This window comes from Vigna umbellata, chromosome 5, assembly GCF_029865625.1.
Source record: "Vigna umbellata cultivar VRB3 chromosome 5, Vumbellata_1.0, whole genome shotgun sequence".
In the NCBI taxonomy this organism is placed as follows: domain Eukaryota; kingdom Viridiplantae; phylum Streptophyta; class Magnoliopsida; order Fabales; family Fabaceae; genus Vigna; species Vigna umbellata.
The window spans coordinates 22,674,423-22,694,782 of NC_142169.1; the positions used below are offsets into that span (position 1 = coordinate 22,674,423).

The 20,360-nt window shown below is 30.8% G+C and overlaps 1 protein-coding gene across 2 annotated transcripts; it reads left to right on the forward strand.

Annotated features, from left to right (window-relative positions):
• Positions 1-15,964: 15,964 nt before the first annotated feature.
• On the forward strand, positions 15,965-20,097 carry LOC124846337 (Leucine-rich repeat protein kinase family protein). Of its 2 annotated transcripts, none has more exons than XM_047323574.2 (3): positions 15,965-16,280; positions 16,501-19,117; positions 19,363-20,097. In XM_047323574.2, the coding sequence occupies exons 2-3, from the start codon at positions 16,780-16,782 to the stop codon at positions 19,686-19,688; spliced, it is 2,664 nt and encodes an 887-aa protein (XP_047179530.1). In that variant the 5' UTR covers positions 15,965-16,280; positions 16,501-16,779; the 3' UTR covers positions 19,689-20,097. The 2 variants fall into 2 exon arrangements, with proteins under 2 accessions (XP_047179530.1, XP_047179529.1); XM_047323573.2 differs by having other exon boundaries at positions 15,965-16,251.
• Positions 20,098-20,360: the final 263 nt, after the last annotated feature.

A 20,360-nucleotide genomic window follows, 5' to 3' on the forward strand; every position in this document is an offset into this window, starting at 1 on the left:
GGTAAATTGTTTAACCACAAGTGTTTCTGATTTTTTTAATTAGGACAACAGTAGGATGACAGAAAAAAAGGTTGGAGTGAAAGAGATGAAAGAGAAACGGTTGAGAGGAATGAGAGAGGTGAGTAAGGGTTTGGGGTTTCTTTTTTTTAGTTTTGAGAATGAAAATTATTAAAATATCCTTAACCTTAAAACTTAGAATCTATAATATATATATATATAAGGGTATTTTTGGTACACATTCCTTACCAACTACCTGCGTTAACAAACCCATATATATATATATATATATATATATATATATATATATATATATATATATATATATATATATATATATATATATGGGATTTACTAATTTATGTAACGTTTTCTAGTTAATGTAATGTTTTTTCTAGTTAGTACCATGTTTTAGATTAAAATAAGTCTCCATTAAAAAACATACTTTAAATCGAAGGTTATTTTAATAATTTTAAAATTTAATTTAAAATAAAAAAAATAAAAAGTAGTTATTTATTATCCATGATTTTATAGTTGCTTGTATTAGTTGTTTTTTAAAATAAAAAATAAAATAAAAGATAGTTATTTTTCACCCGAAATATTTTTAATTATAATATTTTTAGGAATTTATAATTTTTATAGTTACACGTTAGTTGTTTTTTTAAAAATGAGTGAATCATGTCATCTAAAGGCAACATCTTGGTAACAGATTATTTTTTGCAACTTTTATTTATATTTTTAATAACATATTTTCTTTCTGTTAAAAGTAATGGATATTACTTCATGAATCTCCTCCAAAAAGTTAATTAATAATATCTCATATATATATATATATATATATATATATATATATATATATATATATATATATATATAATTTTTAAATATATTTTTGCCGCTAAACCGAATAATTTTGCATAAATCAATTAACATATATTTGTGATTATTTCAACTAATTTTTAATTTTTTATGGATAATAATCTATTCAGAAATATATTATCTTTTCTCTTAAAAAGCTCTTTGTAACCTTAGTTAAATATAAACGAAAAAGTTTTTCTATATGCTTGTTGCTGGATGCATGTTGTTTTCTCTTTCTATCTGGAAACAAATGAAAAGGCTAAATAGTGTATACTGTATTTGGTGTTATGATATTAAAAGCAAGTGCTTGTAACAACTTCTAAGTCAAACATTCTGCTAAGTTTTTCTCAAAGTGCACTTCTAAAATAACATGTATTAATCACTCTTAAAATCTCATATTTTAACAAGGTTTTACATTAAATCAGCTACTACAAGAACACTATATGTAAAAAATTATAATAAAAAGTCTTATTTATTTTATGGAATCACATTCATTTCTGAAAATTTTATATTCCTAAAGATTATATATTCCTTAAAATATTATAATTAAAAATATTACTAAAACTTTGGATGATAAATAATTACTTTTTATTTTTTTATTTTAAAAAACAACTAACACAGGTAACGTTAACTATAAAGTCATGATGATAAATAGTTACCTTTTATTTTTCTTATTTTAAACTAAATTTTAAAATTATTAAAATATCTTGAATTTAATATATGTTTTTCTAATCGGGATTTTTTTTAATAATTCATTTTTCTGCATGATATTTTTAAGAAGTGTTTATTCTTTTTAATTAAAATGTTAAATAAATTAATGGACACTTGAGTAAAGTAGGACTACTATGGCAACAAAGCTTCATTTGTTTCATGTTCAATACAGCAATGAACATTAGGAAATCTTCAGAGAATTTCGGAGCTACACATGGAAGCATCATCATTAAAACAAGGAGATCTTACTGCCACAGGTTTCTTTATGAAATTAAGAACTATTGGGCTGAATTGGATAATTTTCGACCTGATCCCACATGCAGTTGCTCCACCAAGTGCTCCTGTCAGATGGCGTCTCAGATTGCTCAGAGGAAAACTAAAGATCAGGTTATGCAATTTTTAAGGGGGCTGAATGATCAATACAACAATATAAGGTATCATGTGCTTCTTATTGAACCCATTCACCCCTCTCCAAAATTTTCTCTTTTGTCTCTCAACAAGAAAGGTAGAGATCATTGGGAATAATTTCTTTACGTTAGTGGATTCGAAAATTAATGTCATTGCTTCGAATAAATGCACTTTCTGTGGCTAGAGTGGTCATTCTGGAGCCAATTGCTACAAGAAAAATGGATCCTCAAAACTTTGAAAACAAGAATGCAAGAAACTTTAACAAGAAGAAAGTTTGCACATACTGGAAGAAATGGTCACATTGCTTACATTTGCTACGAAAAGCACGGTTACCCACCTGTACACAAGTTCTTTAAAAATAATTCTACCAATAATGTTGAGACTAAACAAGAAACAAAGTGATTCTGCGCAGAGTTCGGCGGCCAAAATTTCAGATTATCCCAACAACAATACCAAGCATTGATGACAACAAGAACGTATGTGCTATTAACGAACACTACAAAAAATTACGTAAATTACAGCAACTATTTTCATATAATGTGACAGTTTTAACCATCATAATTTATGCCTGTGACGGGTTTGAAAACCGTTATAAAATATAATATGACACGCAACAAAGGTCATTTATTACATTGTACAAAATGGTGGTTTCTTGAATAAATAACAGTAATTAAAACTACCGTAATTTTTTAAGCAAAAATCAAATCACATGAAAATGTCATTATTCACGTTATATTATAATGTTTATAATTGTCATTATTATCATTGTCATAATTTAAAATAATTATTCACCTATATTTATAGGTTTGTAATTCAATAAAATTTACTTTTAATAATGACAATTTAAAATATAAAAAAAAATTATGACACCAAAAATATTGACAAACATTTTATTCAATTAAATTAACATAACAAAATAATTACATCAAAGTACCAAAATGTTCCAAGTAAAAAAAAAACATTGGAAGTTCATAAGCCAATTCTACAAATAGAGTTATCCTAATTCTAAAATGTTTTGCTTCCGCCATGTTCTTGTCTTTTAGGCCTTGTTCTTTTAAGTGGATTGAGGGAGTGGATTTGAGAGAATTTGAAGATAAATTTTTTTGTCATTTATTTGAGTGAATTTGGAGGTAAATGAGAGTGAATTTGGAAATAAATTTTTTTAATTTGTCACGTCAATACAATTCTATACTGATTCTCACAAATTTTATTTCCAAATTCACTCTCATTTACTTCCAAATTCACTCAAATAAACGACAAAAAAATTTATCTTCAAATCCCCTCAAATTCACTCAAAAGAACAAGGTCTTAAGGAGATTAACAACTTGCTTCATGTTGGGTCATTTCTCATATACAAGAGTTTTGCATAGTTTCCTTGTTACTTCTATCAATCAAATTTTGTATGTCAATTATTTTCTTGATTTTGACTATTGTGACTATTCCATCAAAAAATTAAAATATTGTGGTTGATTAAAAATGATAATTATCACCATGATCAATAATACTTTAAAGTTTCTTATAAGAAAACACATATTCATAAAAGATAAGATTCCTATTTATAAAGATTTTTCTATTACCAATATCAAAAAGAACATACCTTTAATAACACTTTTATACCCAAGAAAAACACATCTCCTAACCCAAGGATAAAGTTTATAGGCAAAGCATAAAGATTCAAATAAGTGGGAGATAATTTATATAATATTTCATGTGGAGATTTTGCATATTTATGATATGCACGGCATGAAAAAGAACATATGACCAATATATCTTTTGGCAAAGTAGACTGAAAAATCAAAGTACATGTGACATATAAGCATGAAATAGATTTTTCAATATGGTTCCAATCTAGATCCAATTAAATGGATTAGATTTATAATTCAAATCTAGTCCAAATTCATTTTAACTAGACTAACTAGATTTGGATTTTTTTCAATCCAATTTAAATTGGATTAAAACTAGATTGGATCTATTTTGTCAATGATATTAGGGTGTTACTCCCTCCACCACCACAACCTTCCTCTACCACCCATTCCCCTTTTACCTTTTTCTTTATTTTTCATTTCTATTTTATCCTTATTAAAATTTTAGGGTTAATATTATTTAAAATCTCACGTGGATATTCATTCTCTTTATCATTCTTTCCTCTTTCTCTTTATTATTTTTCCCAGGTTGTCTCTTACGTTCCACTATCCTTGGGTTGTCTCTCATGTTCCACTTCTTCTTCTCTTTTATAGAATTGTGGCGTGAGAGTGTGGTGAACTTTGTGTTTAGTAAGATTGAAAGTGGGGAAAACAATTCATCTTCAGTCGTGAGTGTGGTGGTGCTTCAAGGTGCTGGTTCAGAGGTGTGAGAGGTTCGTGAAGGTGCGTAATAAAACCCTAAAATATAAATCGTATAATCTTTAAACGTATATGAGCATCCGTCAACGGATGTCAACATCCGTTTAAAGATTATACGGTTTATATTTTACAGTTTTTTTTTACGGATTCTCACCGCCGCACTGTTGCACTCTCGCGTCGCACACCGCCCCCACCGCCGAACCGTTGAAGGAGGAAGAAAACTGATATGGAGGAAAAATGGAAGATGAGAAACGGATATGATGGAGTTTGGATGAGAATCTGAGGAGGTTGGGAGGTGGGTGAAAAGGGGTAGAAAGATAGATTTTAGAGTTAAAGTAAATAATTAGGATTAAAAAGTATAAAGGTTATTTTTGTAATTATAAAAAGTTAGTTTTGTAATTTAAAAAATATGTAATAGAATTGGAGAGGTGGAGGAAGAAAATGTAGTGGTGGAGGGAGTAACACCCTAGGCTAAGTCACCGCATAGAAGATATCGGCTGATGCATCCTACACCCTATCCAATTTCTCTCCACACTCCATCAAAACTTATTCAAAAATATTCTTCTTAATAGGAAAACAGAGCTATGATGCTTAGATACAATATATTTCATATGTCAAACATACATTTATTTTAAAATAATAAGATAAGATACGTAATATTAATATATAAATATTAAAAAAATACAATTTTTTTTAAATGTATTAAATATATAATTTTTATTATATTAATCTAGATTAAAAATCACATATATTAAACGTTATTAATATAAACAATTATAAATTACTATTATCAGAAAAATATTATTATTATATAAATTAGACATTTCATTAGTAAATATTGACAAATTAAAATGTCGGTATATAATAAATAGAGAGTGATATGTTTCTGGAAAAAAATTGGGGATTGTTTATTGTATTTCAAAAAATAAATTCCAGAAGTGATAGAAAAATGATTGAGTACTGGAAGAAGTTTTATAGGGTGCATGAAGTGATAACCGAAGATAATTTTGACAAAAACGAACGTGCGTTTGGATAAGATTTAAACTCAGCAATTTCAAACAAATGCACAATTTGTAAAAACATATTTTCTTGTTTCTCTACTAGGCATAGTGATGGGACAAATCGAAAAGAAACACATAATCAGTTTGCTTTGAGTTGTAAATTATTGAACTAACCTTATCCTATGCAAGAATAGGTTGTGTGTAGGATATAGGTTGCATCAGGTAACATTTTAACTTCATTTTCTTGACGTATTCATATTATTAGATTCCAAAAATATTACTTTTAAATTATTAATTTATTTAATTGGATTAAAATATAAATATTAATTAAAACAAATTAATATTTCATTTCAAAAGCATATTAATATTTTCGTTGCAAAAGTAAACTTAAAACAAAGATTAAATCATTCTAATAATTAGTTTTTAAAATTTCTGCATGTAAAGTAGTCCTAATTTAGGTTTGAAGGTTTTTAAAATTTATGCATGTAAAGTATTCTTAATTTAGGTTTGAAGGGTACAGCACTACAAAAATTAAGAGACAACATATCCTCTTAAAAGGTTTAAGCACTCTCTATAATATATCTCCTTGACCTTCAAATCACACCAAATACTATGACGAAACTGCAAAAAGTAATTATGGTTGTCCATGTTAGATAGAAATGGGTATTTAGGTAAAAGTTTGCAGACCAGCCATGTAACCCGAAATGTGTCAAGACGTGACTTCGTATTTTTAAGCTAAAAATTAAAGGGTTAAATATGTTTTTAGTCCCTGAATTATCAAGCGATTTTGTTTTTAGTCCCTACTTAGAACTTTGATGGTTTTTAGTCCTTATTGTTTTGAAACTCTGAGTAATAGTCCTTAAAATTGGACGGTGTTAAGTTTCAGTGGATGTGGCAAACGGCGTTGTCACGTGATCACTGATCTGCTCTATTCTCTGTCTGCCACGTTGGATGTTTAAGTGTTTAAACTGAGATTAAGTTAGTTAATCACTTCGTGAGCGCGGACGTCGTTTCGAATGGCGTGTGCAAGAAGCGGAAGGTATCGCGGTCGTGGCGGTCGCACCTGGCGTCGGGGAGCTGGAGCCTGAGCCGGGAGCAGGGGAGCAAGCTGTTCGGGAGGCAGTTCCGCGACGATATCTTGTACGTTGAACAAGAGGAACTTTTACTGGAAGTCCATGCTTCCCACCACATCAATGCCCAAAGCCATCACTGATTTGCTACATCCTGGTCAGTACAATTCTTACAAAACAACACAAAAAATGAAGAATAGTTCACAATTATTTTAGTTAATTCAATTTTTTTTTTCAGGCTATGCTTTTCGACAGTCTCTTTGTTTTTAAGATTAAGGAAGACTCTTTCTTCCTCCACTCCATTGTTTCTTCATGCACTGTTAGAAAAATAAAAATTGCCCGTGGTTAGCACTTTTAGATTGGGCAATTTTTTATATCATGTTTTGGATTTTCCAATTCAAAATATATTTTCTTATCTAAAATTGCATTTTGGATTTCTAATATGAAAATGCATTACAGGTTTCTAAAACGAATCTGAAAACGAATTCTAAATTTATTCATTACATAATTGGAAATACATTTTTAAATCTGAAAACGTATGCAGATTATTAGGTGAGTTGTCTTTTTCTCATTCAGATTATTACAGTTTTCTTAAGTTAAACCTGCAAAGTATGTAGATTGGAAGGAAGAGAAAGAGACCGCGGTAGATGTAGGGAATGGTGGTGTAAATGTTGGTGTAGAAAAGGGAAACCAAGGACAAGGAGGTGGCACTGATGTTAATGTTGGTGGAGGAAACGGTGGAGTGATTGTACACACTGAACCAAAGGGAAATTTCCTCTTGTTGCCGTAACACAGAAAGAAGAAGCTTGAGCGATGATAAAAAGAAAAAGAAAACCGTGAAGGGGAAATTTCCTCTTATTGCCGTCGTGAATGGTTCTCCAAACCCTAGTGCGTTTGAAGTTCTTGAAAACGCCTCTAAAGAGGCGGTACTTCCTCTTCTCCTCCTTGTGCACGCAACCCGGCCAGTCGCAAACGTACAGGATATCGTCGCGGAACTGCCTCCCGAGCAGCTTGCTCCCCTGCTCCCGGCTCAGGCTCCAGCTCCCCGACGCCAGGTGCGACCGCCACGACCGCGATACCTTCCGCTTCTTGCACACGCCATTCGAAACGACGTCCGCGCTCACGAAGTGATTAACTAACTTAATCTCAGTTCAAACGCTTAAACATCCAACGTGGCAAACAGAGAATAGAGCAGATCAGTGATCACGTGGCAACGCCGTTTGCCACATCCAGTGAAACTTAACACCGTCCAATTTTAAGGACTATTACTCAGAGTTTCAAAACAATAAGGACTAAAAACCATCAAAGTTCTAAGTAGGGACTAAAACCAAAATCGCTTGATAGTTCATGGACTAAAAACATATTTAACCCAAAATTAAATGTGGATTTCAAAAAATGGTTTGTATTACTTGTATAATAAAGATGAAATAAAAAGTAATTGGCGAATGATTTTGATGTACGTCTTTTTATGTGATTATTTTATATTTTATTATGTAATTTAATGTTTAACTTTGTATTTAAATTTAAAATTTTATTTTAAGACATTTTAATTTAAGGAACATTTAAAAAGTGCTTTAAGTATATTCAGTTTTTGTTAATTATATGTTTTGTGACTGTAGATAAGTCTGTATAACCCGAAGATTAAGCGGAAGAGATATGATCTATTAAAATTAAAAACACATTTAAGATGCGGGTTATAGAATAGAGTTTAATTTAGGGTATTTCATTCTGTACCCGCATGATTTCGTCCTGCACCTCGATGAGATATTTGAAAGACAAAACTGCCACCTTGTTTTCACGCCGGTGCCACCTCGACGTGCTTCTCTATAGAACTCTAGAGTCTTACAAGACTGAATTACAAAATCCAGAAGTTACATTTAATTTTTAAATTACTATTTTAAATTATGTAGTTTAATACACATTTTTAAGTTTCAAACTGCAAATAAAAAAACTTGAATATATTAATTTACTCCAATTTTTTAATTATATCTCGTTGTTTCTTAATTACTTTAAAATTTTAAAACATTACAAACGAGTTTGATCAATCTTGGTTTTACAAACTAACTTAACTCAGTTTTATCATTTTTTATTTTACACTAGTCCAACCATTAGATCGTTTAACTCCACTGAGTTAAATTAATAAATATTTTAATTTACTTTTGAATATACAAAACAAAAAAGTGTTTTTATAAATCATATAATGACTCTCTTAGAGAGGATATATTTTCAATACAATGAATATTTGAAAACTTGTAATAAAGTTTTTCTTTTCCAAAAAGAAAGTCTAAACGACCTAAGCAGAGAATGTTGACAACGTAAGAGCAATAATAAATTTTGTTCTACTTTTCTCTTCACACCTCCTTATATAGGTTTCTTCAAAAAAGATTCGTTACTTTGACTTTCATGTAGGGTGGGTAGCCTTTAGGTACAAAGTCAGATGCTATGTTGTTTCTTATAGAGACAATTGTACTGCTTGTAGAGATACGTCAGATAGAAAGCATTGAGGAAACATTCTCATAATATCTTCCTATATATCTCCTAACATTCTTCTAATCCAATGCATAACTTTTGAATAAAGCTATGTACTTTAATGAACTCCACAGAAAAAGAGAGTACAACACAATAGATAATACATTATTATTTCGTATATGCGTTAAAAGAGTTACACATTCATAAGTGTTTATGCATGATATGTGTATTAGCGTCTAGGCAAAATATGATTGGAGTAACATTTAACGTTTAGGATAGCGTTTACACATATAACATTCAATGTGTTTATCCTAGATGATTGATTTATAGACGTTATTTTGTTAGATAAATATGTTAAACTCCAAAACAAGATTTGCTTATACGATCTTGTTTTAACAAAAGGAGTATTTTTAATGCAAAATATTGTGGGTGAGATTCACCGCATATTGGGTTCTAATCTTAAGTGTAACGACTAATCCTTTTACATATTGGTAAAAAGAATTCTTTAATATATTTAATAAAATTATTAAGTTTATCGGATCCAAATTAATAAACTATATTACAAAATTTATAGCATGTGTTTAGTATGTAATCTTAGTGTCAAGCAAATTAAACAAGAGCTACATTAAAATTTATTTTAGTTTGATCAATTTAGTATGTGAAATTGATGGATCAAAGATGAAATAAAATGACCTAGTTCATTAGTTTTTTTTTCTAATTAAAAATTAAGTAAAAGATAATTTAAAAAATTAAATTTAAAAAAATATAAATATGAAATATAATTTTTTAAAAAATATGAATATGAAATAGTATTTTAACTTAAATCATTAATCATTAATTTGAATAGAATAATGAGGAGAAGCTGGTCGAGTAGAGGAGATGTTAATGAGAAATATGTTTTATAAATGGATGAATGGTTTTGAATAAATGAGATAGGGGTGTGGGGGGAAGTAGCTAAGAAAAATCCAAAAGGGAAAGCTTAGGTGGTTTTGATGGGTAGGGAGGTGAGACAAGAAATGATAGAAGGTTCATGATGCATGTCTACTAAAGGGAGAGCCTCGTCTCAATCACTACATTATGCTTTTTCATTGCTTTTCCATCTTAATCTCCCAATTCACTTTCTCTCACACCCATCATCCATGCACATGCATTTCCTACAATCATGTCTTTCCATTACATTCATTTTCTTCTTCTACTTATCATCAATGCATCATATCATACCATTTCTATTATAACACTCTCATTATTGCTACATCACACCCGTTTTACGAATAATCATACCATTAATTTGCTTTCCGCTTCGTTTTTATTTTCTTTTATCACTTTTCTTCGTAAAGCTACCCTTTTCAACTATTAAATAACTCCCAACTACTCAACTCTACACAAGTACTATCATTTCACTAATGCAATTTTCATTCTAAATTCAACCCATGCTTTAGCCTTTAAGTGCCAGTCCTTCATTCTTATAATTGCAAATTTATTCAATGTCATACTTTTCACCATATCGTATATTACGTGTGTAGTCAATGTTGCTATAGTTGTTTTATGACTAATTCATACAACCTTTATTAAATTGTATATTCTATTTTGATTGAATGTGTTTAATTGAAGCTCGAATAACAAGCATATACTACTTTTACAAATCTAAATTTTATGAACAATATCTTAGGATACTTATCTTTCGAAAGACTATAAAATTTGTTATGTTTATATAATTATGTATGTTGAATCTTCTCTTAATGGTCAGTCTATTTTTATATAAAAAATATAAGTATAAATGCCTTTTTTTTTTATTGTTACATGTCATTTTTGAATCAACTTAATAGTTTTAGAATTTTGTTATTACACTTGTCATTTTCATTTGTTGAAAAGTTACCATATGTAAAAAAATTTAGGATCAAATGAATTATTTCTTTCCTACTTATAAATGAATATATAATATTGTTATCCTCTGTTTTATATTGGTAATTTAATTTCTTCTTATATTGTTTTATTTATATGTTGAATATCTAAAATTTTGAAGAAAAACAAGTGATCCTTAGAATTGTTTTTGATTAAAAATCATTTCAATATATTAAATTGTTAGGATTATATTTTAATATGTTTATTTGTTCTATTTTTAATACATGGATTATGAGAGGATTCAGTAATTATAATTTAAAATATGGAGACAGATCTAGAAGGTCATTCTTAGAATTTGATATGTTCAAATTTACTTAATAGAATGCTCCTAGGGATGTGTCTTAGATGTTTTAGGATTAGGTATAAAACATGGACTTGCACGCAAGTCTCCAAACTTATGGACTATAAGACTATGTTTTGTAAGACTAACATGTTAGCTACTGATTTATTTTAGTAACTTGAAAAACTAGTTCAACCAACACAAGAGTATTTGATGAGTACTTTAAAATAGCTTATTTTAGAAGCTTTTAGCTTATAAGCTATAAACTACTTCCATTAGTTTATAGATTGTAGCCAGTAGCTTATATATTATATATATTTTAATACATTTTCATCTTATTCTTAATTTTTTTTTGTTTATTATTACCTATCTCAACTATATTGAGATAACAATTATTCCACTTTTTTTTATATATTTGATGGATATTTTTATTTTATGTATTTCAAAATTTTTAAAAAAAAAATTACAAATTGAAAAAAGTTATGGGACACCGTAAAAAGAAAATTATGTAGCATTAATTTAAATTAAAAATTTAAAGAAAAAAGTGTATAAAAAACAAATAAAAATAAAGTTAATTCGTACTCGTTATATAATCTCATTTAAACAAAATAAATTCTCCAAATACAACAAAAGAAAGCACTTATAAATTTTAAAAAAATAAATAAAAATAATAAAATATTTAATAAGAATTCGATTATTTGAAAAAAATATATAAAATTACAATAACATAGTAATATATTTTTAGTTAGAAGCATACATTTCATTTATATAATAAAAGTTATAGCTCATTTATGAACTAATTTAATTACTACACGTTTCTAATCCAACAAAACAGGGTACCAACTTAGATTCAAAGTTAAAATCTAATTTATTATCTGAAAGCTAACTTATTATTTATCAAGTAACTTTTCCATTCATTACTCTGTTTTTGAAAAAAACAAAAGGGGTTGTTATAAGGAAGGTCCACAAAACTAATCAACCAGTCTATCCGATTAAAAATGCAATTTGATTAAAAAATATAATTCATTTGAAGAAAAAAATAGTTTAACATCCTTAAAAGTTCAAGTAATTAAACTCTAGCCATATTTATAAGCGTAATTACATAAGATTAAAAAGTTATAATAAAGATGGATATAAGTTTTGAAAATTGGAAGAAATCTTGGAGGGATTTGGGTAGGAAAAAAAGAAAAGTAATGAAATATGTTTTAAAAAATGTGTTAGGACGGAGAAGCATGATGTTGTCCTTGGCTTTTGTAAGAGAAAGTTAATGAAGAGGGAAAGTTTGTGAAGGAAGAATATGAATTTTGCAACATTGTTTTAAAGTTTCTTTTGATATGATAATGTATAATGGTGGCCACCTTACTGTCATATGGACCTACCTGTCTCCAAGATGCCTCTACACCCTTGCCCATTGCTTTGGTCCCACTCACCATATCAAATTATTTCATTTAATCTTTTCTTTTCTTTTACCCCTTCAAACTCGGACAATGATACTTTGACAATATTTTTTTGACAACATTTTAATATTGTCTACGTGTCATTATGTGATTGATCCAAAATTATTCCACAATGAATAATAATAATCATAAACACCAATATAGACCAATCACAGAATGACACGTAGATAATATTAAAATGTTGTCAAAAAAATGTTGTCAAAGTATCGTTACCTTTCAAACTCTCACTTCCTACTTTTCAATACTGATGAAAAATCAACCTTTAGATCAAAATTTATCATATTTCTAATAGATTTTTAGAAAAGATTCGATATTATTGGTGGGTATTATTTTATAAGGTGTTTAATTTTTTTTATTTAATGTAAAATTTTGGATTTATTTTTAAATTCACAACAATCTCTTTTTCACATATATGTTTCTTTATATTAATACTTTTCTATCGTGAAAAAACATTAATAATAAAAATACCATTTTACATGTATTATTTATTATAATAAGACATGTTTGTCTTTGATTCGATAGTTATTAAAACAAATATTTCACTCCGACAAGACTTTTTGAAAATGTTTATTACAAAAACAACGTAAATAAGATATGACTCATAAAAAATTCACACTACTTACGTCTTAAAATATTAAGATTTTAGATTAAAAATAATGTTAATCTCGCATATAAATTATCTCTTATTTCATTAAAATTCATCAAAACTTTATATGAGAGCAATTTTAATTTAATTCAAAAACAATAAAAATTTAGTATTTATGATTTTTTTTCTTTATATTTAATTTTTTATTTATATACTTGTAGTCTTAACAGTTTTATGTGGAGGTTTTTAAGTGCTATTATATTAAAGCATAAACCACATTAATATTAAAGGGATGAGTGATCAGATTAGGTTATATTTTAATATAATTGATTGTTTACTTTTTCTGATTTTTGCCATACCTTTGTTGAAATTCAAATATAACATCTGTGGTGAATGAGATCGTTCGTCATTATCATGCTTTGTAAGAGAAAACAGTAACACTTTCCCCTTTCTCCGCTTTCTTTGCAGACACATGGTCCACAACCATGTTCATTGATATTGACTTTTTTCAAAACTTTTGTCTGCTAAATTATAATGTAATGAAAATCATACATCTACATCCTAATTTTCGACACAGGGCTGAAAAGAAACAGTAAAAAATACCCTATATAATATCAAATGATAAAGTTAAAGAAATAAAACAAGAAGTTCAGAAAGATAGAAAAATAATAATATATACATATTTTTAATCTACTGAGAATATTTATAATGTTTATATTTTTTAATTAATATATATTGTTTAATATTTTTATGAATTGAGTGAGGCGAGTGTGGTTTGTATAAAATAAACTTCGTAGTCTTACTTACTTTCATGTATAAAAAATTATGAAATTATTTGGTTAATATAAAATAGTATTATGATTAATGTAAAACAATGATTTTTATTAGTTTAATTAAAAATCCATTAGATAAAGATGTTATACTTTCTTAATACTTCCACATCATTATTTACATGGGTTAACTCTTTTATTAATTTAAATAGAAAAATTCAATTAAAAAATATATGAATTTTACATATTCAATATATCTGAACAAATTTAATGGAAAGTCACTTAAAGATAATCAAATTTTACCATACAATTAAAACTTAATTAAACTTGTATAAAATAACCTTTTATATAAAGTATACAATGCTAACCTGTGTAGTAATTAACGATGGTAATGATGACAGAGAGAACAATTAAAGGACAAAATATGCTTTCTAAAGTAATATGCTTTTTGACACCAGTGAATTTTTTAAACACGAATAGTAATTAATGGTGTACCTAGTTAATGTGATGTATTATCTGCCATTTAAAAATGACACACAGAGAATTAAGGTAAAACATAGAATTTTGCCACTTGTTAGCAAGCATATGGTTTGTCTCACTGCTTTGCGCAACCATGTCATTTTATTCACTCCATTCAAGAGATTTCGCTTTCCAATGGCAATATTGCATTGATTTCAATAACTGTTTGAGTTGTGTTGAGTGTTGTCTTCAAGAAGAAAGATAAGATTCTGATATCAGCATTAAGGTGAAGGTAGAGATTTAAAGCACCATAAGAAAGACTGACTGACCAGTTTGATTGCTCAATCATGCTTGAAATAAAGTTTAGGTGAATTGTAGGTAGCAAATGAATTTAAATACCTTATAATTGACATTCTAGAGTATATGTAAACTTCCAAGTTTGAATGCTTTGAATTCATAGGATTAGAAGTTTCACATATAAGTGAGGGAAGTTCAAAACACATCCAAGTACCTTATAATTGACACTGTAACTTGGTGAATGGTGATGGAATCACTGGCTCCATTGGTGTACTATAACTGAGATATAAACAGAATGTTACTAATTATCTTTCTGATTTAACATGCACCGAAACCCTTTTATCATGCATGCTTGTTAATGTTTCCCTTTCATGATTGAAGAAACTGGATTCATGAATGCTAGAAATGTAGGCTAAGTTTATAGGGAAGAAGAAAGTTTTGATCATTTAGGTGAAAATAAGATGCATGAATGGGAGCAGTAGATAGGGGCCCAGAAATACAGAACCTCTGTGAAAATTGTTTAGATATATTTATTGAACAAAAAATGAAATATATTCTGAAAAAGGGAAGTCTCATTCCCTATATAAAATAAGCCTACATTGAGGGAATCCTAGGATTAGATAATGTGATATTTGCAGCACAACTTTATTGTCTTCTCAAATCCATGATAATTTTGGGAAGAAACAATAGGCACAGCAAATTAATTTCCCATCCGGGCCCTTATTCCCCTCCTTCTATGACCAAGAAAATATTTGCTAGCTTCTGACATCCCTCCACCATCTCTGCTATGCATTTTCTCAATTACTTTAAATATGTAACAACAAATTAAACACTACACAGATTCACAACACTGAAAACACAGAAACTGTCTATCATTTTCTGCATTTGGTTAATATCTACATTTTCTTACCTATAACAAGTTTAAAAATTTAGTTACAAAAACTCGTAAGGACCATTGAGGACTTTATGACTCAAACTACACTTTTATGGATTACAAAAACTACTGAAATGTCAGTGACAATCAAGCACACGTTTTTTTTTTTTCAAAGAATGTATGTTCAATTTTCTACTGCTACCGAGCCAACTTTTGTTCGCTATTTGGCATCAATATCATGCAGAGTGAAGGGAGGGCTAAAGTTTAGTTTATCAATGAAAAATGCATTTTCCTATTTAGATTTTCATTTGGGGTATTTTTTTTTATTTGCTTTTCATTTTTCACCAATAGAAAGTAGAACATTAGAAAATAAAGATTTGATTTTTGAGGATGAGAATTGATGGCGCCCAATTATGCTCCGTCCCAAACAGAGAACGCTGTGTTAAAGTGTGCCCCACATGCAATGAGACAGGAGTTTTATGCAGCTTTCATTCAGTGATGACTGCCCATTTCTCGTGATGCCTACATCTACATGGCAAAGAATTTCATTCCCGTTTCTCTCTCTCTCTCTCTCTCTCTCTCTCTCTCTCTGAGACATTAGAAAACACCTGGTCCGTGAACCCTGCGATAAAGCATTGAACTCTTTCTCTCTTAGCTCCTTCACCCATTTCATCACTCACTGTTCACTCAAGATTGAAGGAGTTTTCCTCTGCACCGCTGTAGTCACTTTCTCTGTTACCTCTGCAGTTCATGTTTTCTTCTGCTACCAAGTATGGCAATGTTTCATATGCAACCCACGGTTCATAATGCTTCCCCTTTTGTCTCTTTTATTTATCCTTCTTGGTTTCTTTCAACTGAAAGTGAAAGCTTTCTCTCTTTTTTTTTTCTCCAATTTTTTTTTTCTGGAACTGGGTAATAGCAGGACTTTAATGGCAGCACTGTTTTTCATTATTCTCAAATCTCAAATGGGTTTTCTCCTAGATGTTGATATGTTTATGGGGTTATTTACTTCATTTCAGGGTTGGTGAAAGCTTATAAAGGTTTTTCCCTTGAAGCGGTGCAAGCAAGCAGCAGCTGAGGGGATACTAGATTCCAAATCCTCACGTTCAAGAAAAGGGAAAATTCATCGTGAAGGAAAGGTGGACTTTTATGGTGAAAAGAACAAGAGACAAGAGTTGTTAATGCTGTGGTACAGTGTTTGGTAGAGTTTTGATAACGATTTTGCCTCTTGGAGAAAAGCACTGTTGAGTGGAGTGGGAGCACTTACACTTCACTTCAGCAGAGAACGGTGTACAGTGATGGAAGCTCTATGCTTGTTACACATTCTGCTAGCTTGGTGCATGTCATGTTTTGAGCTTGTTGGTGCTGAGCTTCAGGAGCAAGCTATATTACAGGCCATCAACCAAGAGCTTAGGGTCCCTGGATGGGGGGATGCCAACAACTCAGATTACTGCACTTGGCAGGGTGTCAACTGTGGTAACCACTCAATGGTGGAGAGCTTGGATCTGTCTCATCGGAATCTTCGAGGTAATGTAACTTTAATGTCTGAGCTCAAAGCATTGAAGCGGCTTGATCTTTCAAATAATAACTTTGATGGATTCATTCCTCCTGCTTTTGGAAATTTATCTGATCTTGAAGTTTTGGATTTGTCTTCAAATAAGATCCAAGGTTCAATTCCACCTCAGTTGGGTGGTCTCAGAAACCTCAAATCATTGAACCTTTCCAATAATGTGCTTGAGGGAGAAATACCAATGGAACTTCAGGGCTTAGAGAAATTGCAAGATTTTCAAATTTCTAGTAATCATTTGAGTGGTCTTATACCTTCCTGGGTGGGAAATTTAACTAATCTGAGGCTTTTCACTGCTTATGAGAACCGTTTAGATGGCAGGATTCCAGATGATCTAGGCTCAATTTCTGAGCTTCAAATACTTAACTTGCACTCTAACCAGCTTGAAGGTCCAATACCAGCTAGCATTTTTGTTCCAGGGAAGCTGGAAGTTCTGGTTCTCACCCAGAATAATTTTAGTGGCGAACTTCCTGAGGAAATTGGGAATTGCAAAGCCCTTTCCAGCGTTCGAATTGGAAACAACCATCTAGTAGGTACCATTCCTAAGACCATTGGAAATCTTAGTAGCCTAACCTACTTTGAAGCTGATAATAATAATCTTTCTGGTGAGGTGGTGGCAGAATTTTCTCAGTGTTCTAATCTTACTCTCTTGAATTTGGCTTCAAATGGATTTACTGGAACAATTCCACAAGACTTTGGACAACTTATGAATCTTCAGGAATTAATTCTTTCTGGAAATAGCCTATTTGGCGATATTCCAATATCAATTCTGAGTTGCAAAAATCTTAACAAGCTTGATATTAGCAACAACAGATTCAATGGGACAATACCAAATGAAATCTGCAATATCACCCGGTTGCAGTACTTGCTGTTGGATCAGAATTTCATAAGAGGAGAGATCCCCCATGAAATTGGTAATTGTGCAAAACTTCTTGAATTACAATTGGGCAGTAATATTTTGACTGGAACTATTCCTCCTGAGATTGGGCGCATCAGGAACTTACAAATAGCTTTAAATTTGAGCTTCAATCATCTTCATGGACTTCTGCCCCCTGAATTGGGAAAACTGGACAAACTTGTTTCACTGGATGTTTCAAACAATCGAATATCGGGTAATATCCCACCTGAACTTAAGGGAATGTTGAGCTTGATAGAGGTGAACTTCTCAAATAATCTGTTAGCAGGCCTGGTACCAACATTTGTACCATTCCAGAAGAGTCCTAGTTCAAGTTTTTTGGGCAACAAAGGACTTTGTGGAGAGCCTATAAATCCTTCATGTGGAACCCTTTATGATGATCACAAGGCTTACCATCATCGGGTTTCTTACAGAATCATACTAGCTGTAATTGGTTCTGGTTTGGCTGTTTTTATGTCAGTAACTATAGTTGTCTTGCTGTTTATGATCAGAGAGAGGCAAGAAAAAGTAGCCAAAGATGCTGAGATTGTTGATGAGAGCATCAACGACAACCCAACTATAATTGCAGGGACTGTTTTTGTTGATAATCTCAAGCAAGCAGTAGACCTTGATGCTGTTGTTAAAGCAACTCTGAAAGACTCTAATAAGCTCAGCAGCGGGACTTTCAGCACAGTTTACAAGGCAATCATGCCTTCTGGGGTGGTTTTATCTGTTAGGAGATTGAAGTCTGTAGACAAGACTATTATCCACCACCAGAACAAGATGATTAGAGAACTTGAAAGACTGAGCAAAGTTTGTCATGATAATCTCGTGCGTCCCATTGGCTATGTTATTTATGAAGATGTTGCTCTTCTCTTGCATCATTATTTTCCAAACGGAACACTGGCTCAACTTCTCCATGAATCTACCCGGAAAGCTGAATATCAACCTGACTGGCCCTCTAGATTGTCCATTGCCATTGGCGTGGCAGAAGGTTTGGCTTTCCTTCATCATGTGGCAATCATCCATCTTGATATTTCTTCTGGCAATGTTCTCTTGGATGCAAATTTCAAACCATTAGTTGGGGAGATAGAGATTTCAAAACTTCTGGATCCAACCAAAGGCACTGCAAGTATTAGTGCAGTTGCTGGTTCCTTCGGTTACATACCTCCAGGTATGCTACTTTCTGACATGCAATTCTCCCATCTATTCACCCTATTAACTTTTACAGTATATAGTCTTTGCATTATCATCTCTTTACACATAGTTAATTATTTTGACAATATTACATTAAAATTCATGTGAATGTAATGATGATTTATAATTGGTTTGTGAGGTTAATTAAATTACATACAAATTAAATTCTACTACTTTTGTTGTGTTTAGCATGCTTCATGTTACATTTCATCTGCAATGCAGAATATGCATATACCATGCAAGTGACAGCACCAGGAAATGTTTATAGCTACGGTGTTGTTCTGTTGGAGATCCTCACAACCAGATTACCAGTTGATGAGGATTTTGGTGAAGGTGTAGATTTGGTGAAATGGGTTCACAGTGCTCCAGTGAGAGGAGAAACTCCAGAGCAGATATTGGATGCCAGGCTTAGCACAGTTTCCTTTAGCTGGAGGAAAGAAATGCTTGCTGCTTTGAAGGTTGCATTGCTGTGCACCGACAACACACCAGCCAAACGACCGAAAATGAAGAATGTAGTGGAAATGCTACGGGAAATAAAGCAAAACTGAGAACAGCAAGCTACTCAAGTATTCTATTCTGTGCTGTAGTCTATGTCGTTGAAGATTTGATGTATGCAAAATCTCATGGATACAGAGGAACTGATGAGTAATACAACAACATTAAATAGTAGACTTGTATGAGGAGTTACTTCAGATGGTGAAGGTGGTGTGAAAGTAAATTCAGGCATTGATAGAACTTCACCTTTCTAGGTTGTCCAAAGGGTTAGTTGTAAAATGGCAGCTAGCTTATCTATTTGAGTTGGACAGTATGGTTAGGTTGAGGGAGGATAAATGCAAGGACTTTGAAACAAGATATATCAGTTCCTCTTGCATATAATCTAATCACAGTTTTCATATTGTATTTACTCATTTGGGAGATCTCACCTATCAATCAATCTGTTCCCATTGAAACTGAGAATCTTTAGTTTACTTTTTTTGAGATCACAGACTATACAACTGAATTGTCCACATGCAGCACATTCTGCTGGATATGTTTTACCACTTTTGACATACATAACTAAACCTTTCATTGTCCAAAATATTACTATAAATTATATTTTTAAACTTACTTAAAACATAAGTTGAAAATTCATTTCTGATGTGTTACATAGTGTGACCTCACATTTTCCTTTTCAAAGTATTCACTGCATAATTAAAAATCTTAAGATACATGTCATCTTT